Source organism: Copadichromis virginalis, linkage group LG17, assembly GCF_057382275.1.
Source record: "Copadichromis virginalis isolate Kocher_CV1m ecotype Utaka linkage group LG17, C_Virginalis_male_GT1.1, whole genome shotgun sequence".
Classification (NCBI taxonomy): Eukaryota; Metazoa; Chordata; class Actinopteri; order Cichliformes; family Cichlidae; genus Copadichromis; species Copadichromis virginalis.
The window spans coordinates 2,233,810-2,239,981 of record NC_140634.1 but is presented as its reverse complement, the minus strand read 5'-3'; the positions used below and the strand labels follow the sequence as shown (position 1 = coordinate 2,239,981).

The 6,172-nt window shown below is 39.8% G+C and overlaps 1 protein-coding gene across 1 annotated transcript in view; it reads right to left on the bottom strand.

Annotated features, from left to right (window-relative positions):
- Nucleotides 1-421: 421 nt before the first annotated feature.
- The window catches only part of mpped1 (metallophosphoesterase domain containing 1), a 94,386-nt gene continuing 88,635 nt past the window's right edge, over nt 422-6,172 (bottom strand). Inside the window, exon 7 of the mRNA XM_085437278.1 lies at nt 422-3,749. Within this exon, the coding sequence (XP_085293404.1) occupies nt 3,631-3,749 (119 nt within the window). The 3' untranslated portion in view covers nt 422-3,630. The remainder of the gene's footprint in view (nt 3,750-6,172) is intronic.

Sequence of the window (6,172 nt, the reverse complement as noted above, 5' to 3'; positions counted from 1 at the left end):
GGCTGGAGAGGCAGAGTGAGAAAAGAGAGGGAGGGTGAGAGAGCCTGAGGAAGAATAGAGCATATGAAAGCTTGTTGTATTAATGGCAAAGTAAAAAGCAGTCCGAGAATAAATTACCCGCTCTCCCTCGGGATTACTAATGTAATTATTTGAAAGAGGGTTCTCGTTAGAGTGTGCAGAGGTGTGGAAGACCTGCGGAACAAAACAGAAGACAGAGATGGAGCAGCAAGGGTTTAGCGACTGGAAATTAACTCGCTGCTCAGAGCTCCATAATTGATAGGAGACAAAGATACCTTTGATTGGAACCAAAGGAAAGAACCGGGACAAGAAAAGTTTCCTCGCTGCTCTTTTCTATTTTTTTTTCTTTGTCTACAACAAGAAACGTACAGCAAAGACAAAAGGGAAGAGTACAGGATGGAAATAAGGAAACGTGATCCACTGGTCACAGATAAGACTTTATTCAATCTGTGAAGAAACCAGAATGCTTAGAAAGAAAGGTACTTTACATGTCTCCAGAAGGTGTTGGTTCTTTTTCTCTTATTGTACAGTTTAAAAAAAGTCCCCAGCAATAATGGCAAAAATACAACACTATATGAACACTTTAATTCCAAAATGCTATACATCCATTCATCCAAACACCTAAGCATCCAGTACTGTTTGAATAAGAAAAATCCAGCAAGTAGAAATGTCAACAAGTTATCCTGCTTTCAAGTCTCAGCTGTCAGTCATTCTGCCCATGCTGGCTTTCCTTGTTTCAAAAGGTAAATATCTCATTTTGGAACAAAACTCTTCATATGCAGATTGTCTGAGTAGCAGAAGTCATTAACTTGTTTAAGCATGCCTCAGAAAATAAATCAAGAAATAGTACAGCACTTTTTTCCATTCTTGGATAAAACAGGAAACATAACACAGCTACTGAAGCAGAAGAGCATCAAAGTGAGAGACATCTAAATGAGGACTGGAGCTGGAGAGTCAGACCAAACAGACAGCTTTGCATGAAGCTTCCAGATGAAAGTTCCTCCCATCTCTTAGTTTTTAATAGTTTGTCTTTGTTCCTTTCTCGGAACGTTTCTTTTCATAGATGCTAATTAAGTTTGCGTTTTAAATGATGAGGCTGCTTCTTATAAAGTCTTGACGACTTTCACACAGGCAAAATGACCTAAACTGCATTTGTACAGAACTTCCTCTGTCTACATTCAAACTGTAATTATGTGCTGCGATTTACAGTATCCCTCGTTTCAGGCTGAAAATCCTCCTCTTGAGATGTTCACAGTCCTGTACTGTCTGAACATTTTGACAAACAACAGTCTCATGTTCTTCTTAGCCAACACAGCCAATTAGTGAAGTAGGAGTAGTTAATTATTTAGCGACAGGTAGAGAGAGACTCAAATATTCCTTCTTGTTCAGCTGTATAGGTTAAGGTGATTCAAAGCAGTGTAAGTACAGGTTTTGTTCAGAGGGCGAGCTCAAAGCAGCACACTATGAAATTTTCTAGCATTTAGTGGAAAAAAAGACATTATTTATGTTGGCCACAAAAACCAGCTGTTTAAACATTTTCTCTATACTGGGATGATGGACTGCCACTTCTCTATTAAATGAAATGTAAATCCAAGTTGGCATCTGCCTTGGGTAAATTATTTTTTACAAGGAAAACAAACCAAAAAAAAGCAATTTATCATCAACTACACTGGATTTTACTGGTTCTTCTGGTTTTAAATGAACTTTCTTATTAAAAAGTACCCATGTTCCGAACCAAAAAGCTGGGCCCCGGTTAAATGACAACAGGTCCAGCTAGGTCCAGATAAAACAAGTTTTTACAATGTCAAAAAATATGTCAACCAATATATGACATATTTAGTCAATATGCAAGAGCAAATGATGATGGAAGAGCAGTACTAACTAAAGATTAAGAATCTATGAAAGTGGTATAATCAGTGTGATAGACAGCATCAAATGGCAAAAGGACATAGGTTTATCAATTATTTAAAGTTCCTTATTGCCCTGCTGAGATGAATGGAAATGAAAAATAAAAAATTACAATTAAAACGTGGATTTTAGAGAAGGTGCTAAAACTGTGCCATGTTTGTGTTCTAACATGTAAACGGCCCTCCTACTGTTTTCCGCATTTTTGCGTTCCTTGGTGAGCGGTTCTGACCCCTTTTCCTGTCTTGCCAATTTGGAAGCATTAAGACGTCAGCTGCTGCAACGAACGCTGATGTGTCGAAAGAAGCGAGAGTACAGCGTGAGTAAACTGCAGCCCCGGGGAACATTCATACATAATGTCGGAGATCAAAGTGTGACGTGTTCTTGTTATGCTAAGCACATTCAGACTCTTACTGGGATCAGCCACATTCAGAAATAAAGCAGCGAAAGAAAATTACTGTTTTTTGTAACACAAACTGCTTAGAGACATAAAAGAGTTAATACTCACCGAATGGGGCTGAGCAGCTTCACAAAGAAGAAAATACTATAATAAGCGTTACATTACATTACTAAACAAACCAAATAAAATGTAACAACCACAAATTTCTTGACACATTTTTTTTGAAAAGCATAGCAACACTTGGTAATCTTCAAGAAGAAAAATTCAAGTTTTTTTCTTTACATTGACAAAGAACATTTACATCGATCAGTTAGTTACAGCTTTGCTTCTCTTGAAAAGTTGAAGATCCATATCTTCCATAATTAACATAACATGAGGAAGCATCCTACTCCTCCCAGGTCTGGTGACATGACTGTTCAGATTAGCTTATAGCACCTTTACGTTGCATGTTACCTGGTCTCCTTTGCAAGTCCGTGAGCCAGACGTTCCAGCCAAGGGCTAAAAAGCAACCGAGTCATTCATAGCATGAAGCATGGAGAGGAGGGAAAAGGAGGTGGAGGAGCAACATGGGAACTACGTGGAAGCAGGAATGGGACTCTGCCTTTAGTGGTTAAGAGGCTTACTGAGAGTTTCAAATGAGGCAAAAGGGAATCACGTCAGACATCTAGACCTCTTGTGCCCCCATACACTCACTTTGATTTCTCAAGCACAGACATGCTGATGAAAAGAAAGAAAAAAAGAACACTCCAGCATACTCCAGGCCTGAGGATGGGATCAAACAAGGAAGATAAGGGCAGTAGTAAAAGTTCTTAGTGGGAGGAAATTTGTAAAAAGATGGAAACTGATGTTCAAAAGTATGAAAAGCTTGGTGAAAATCCCCCAAACAAATGTCCCGTTAGTGCTGTGTAGCCGTGGTTCAGCTAAAACCGTCCCTTAGACGAGGCATTGGTCTTTTGCATTTCTGAGAGCAGCATCAGATTGTCAGTGCAGTAAAAGAGGATTTGAAGAATCGTCAGTTCGTTTGCATTTTACTGTCCTTCCATTAACCCTTGTCTCTTCTCTTTTAAAGTCCATGCTGAGATGAAGAAATGATGGCATATGACAGAACACAACAGTGTGAGGGAGCGTCCTCCTTCCCTCACTCGGTCAGCTTCACGATCAGATTCTCCGGACGTGTGCTGCACATGATAAACACACATCTGTGCAATATTTACAGGATTTGGTCCTTTCTGCCTGCTGCCTCACCTACCTCTCTTCATTTCTTTCTCCTTACTGATGGTAGGGGTTTGCAGATGAGATTCCTGTAGTCACGTAGTCCTGGGATTGGGCAGGTCAAAGACAATGGGCGCGTTCATGGGAAGGAAGTTCACGGTGCAGGCTGAGGCATTGATGAAAGTCGTTGTGCCATCTGTCATCATGCCATAACCTGAGGAGTTTTAAAAATGTCAGTGTCAATTTGATTTCTATAGGGCATTGGAAAGGTTGGCCAAAAAGAAAATAAATATAAATAAAATAAGACATTCAAAACAAATAGAGGTTACAGTTTATTCCAGAGTCTAAGACCCTGATCCCCTCTTTGGATCGGGCCCTTAGACTCTGGAAGCTGTAGTAAGAGGATCTGCCTATATGATCTCAGTACTATTTTTGGGTTATATAACTCCCTGAAAAGCCTTCAGCTGATCCAAAATGCTGCAGCAAGAGTCCTGACAGGGACTAGAAAGAGAGAGCAGATTTCTCCTGTTTTGGCTTCCTGTTAAATCCAGGATTCAAAATCCTGCTCCTCACATACAAGGTCTTAAATAATCAGGCCCCATCTTATCTTAATGACCTTGTAGTACCATATCACCCTATTAGAGCACTTTGCTCTCGCTCTGCAGGCCTACTTGTTGTTCCTAGAGTATTTAAAAGTAGAATGGGAGGCAGAGCCTTCAGTTTTCAGGCCCCTCTTCTGTGGAACCAGCTTCCAGTTTGGATTCAGGAGACAGACACTATCTCTACTTTCAAGATTAGGCTTCAGCTGGTTTAAATTTGCTAAAACTGGAGTGATGTGGTTATATCTTCTAATACCTGTTGCCAAGCAAGCAATGGAGAGTGTTAAAGACTAAGCTAGAGAGAACAGCAATAGTCCAAACTACTAATGAAAAAGTTGGCAGATGTTTACAACTGTAGACACTAAAAACTAAGATTTCTAACAGTATGGGAGTAATGATAAGCAAGGGGACCAAGGGTTCCACCAAGGGTGTCAGTTAACTTGTCCAAAGAGTAGTTACAGCTTCCAAATCCAATAGTTTCTGTCTTGCTTTCATTTAGGGTTAGACAATTGTGTTAACCAGTCTTTCATGTAGACAGTTAAACCAAGGGAGCAGGGGGACAGAGACAGTTTCATACGGATGTAAGTTTGGATGTCATCAGCATAACAGTGAATATTATATTAACAGGGATCAAAATGGACCCCAAAGGGGACCCAAATGGACCTCTGTGTGCACCACACAACTCAGAACCTTCAAATCCTTCAGCTGTCCTGATTATTCATATGTAACTTTGGTTTTAGTTATTCATTTGGTTATTAATCAGACCTCCACGTTTAGGCTTTATGACACTGATTAAACTTGTCTACATTTTTCATTCAACCGTGGGGAAAAAGGACAAAAAGAAGAATTTAAATCAGTGACTCAACAGTTACTGGTATAAATATATGCTCCTTTCACTTTTTGTAAAACAGAAAAAAGGGACGATACTAACTATTTTATAAAAAAAAACAACGATGCAGACATTTGGGGTGGAGCAGTTTGACTCCCCAAATGGAAGAGACTTGGAAGCGTTGTAAATATACTCCAGGGAAACAAAAGTCTGAGAGTGCACCACAGGAAGAATCGTAACTGCGGCGGTTCAAGGGACAAATAAGAGATACTGCAGATCTGAACTGAAGAAACAGCTGCAAAACTGGAAGCTAGAAAGGCTCATGTGTTCTGAAATCCTGAGATTCTAGTTTGTGAAAATATATGCAGAGTGTGACACTAACTCCACTACACGTCTGCTTCAAAAGTGCATGCCTTCCAAATGGCAGACATTAAAGTGTTACAGTTTTTCAAGCACAAGTTAACTGCCATCTCTTAAAAAGCACTACATTTTAACGTTGTGCCGTGAACGTGTCATTTTCACCATCTCTTGGAACATTGCTTTGCATTTCTGTGCTGCTCCTTTCACATTTGGAATACATGAATACAAAACACGCTGAGGATCATTTCTGCCTCTCTGTGGGGCCTCACATTAATGAAGAGCACTGCTTTCAACCCATTTCTCCTCTTATAAAATCTGATCTAGTTTCTAATCTGGTTCTCTCTGATGTGGGACTCGTGCTCCAGGGGTTCAGTGCTGACCTGATAACCCTAAATAAAAAGCCACCCTCAACGCTGGGAGTGGGCCTCTTTGGCCCTGCTGGCCTGTATGAAATGCTGATAGGGATGTGGCCGCTCAGCCATTCTATGTTTTTTAAAACAAAAGTGTTTTGTGTTAGTTTAATCATTTAATTAGCATTTTAAGGTTGATGGATTTTCACAGATCTGCACTACCTTTATATGTTAACATGTGATTAGTTGAAATAAAACCCTATGGAACCACTGATACAACAGTTGCACGGCATCATTAGATGCTTAGTAAAAAAAGCCTTGTACTAATTAGCGTACTTCTTTTTCCCTAAACAGAAATTCCTCACATTATATGTGAGTTTGCATGTGTCAGAATTCTGATTTGAGTCACCTCATTTCAGTTTTCTCGATTTAGCACCAAATCACATCAACAGGAAGCACTTTATATCGCAGCTACAGACCTAAACAGCAGTTTTCTGTC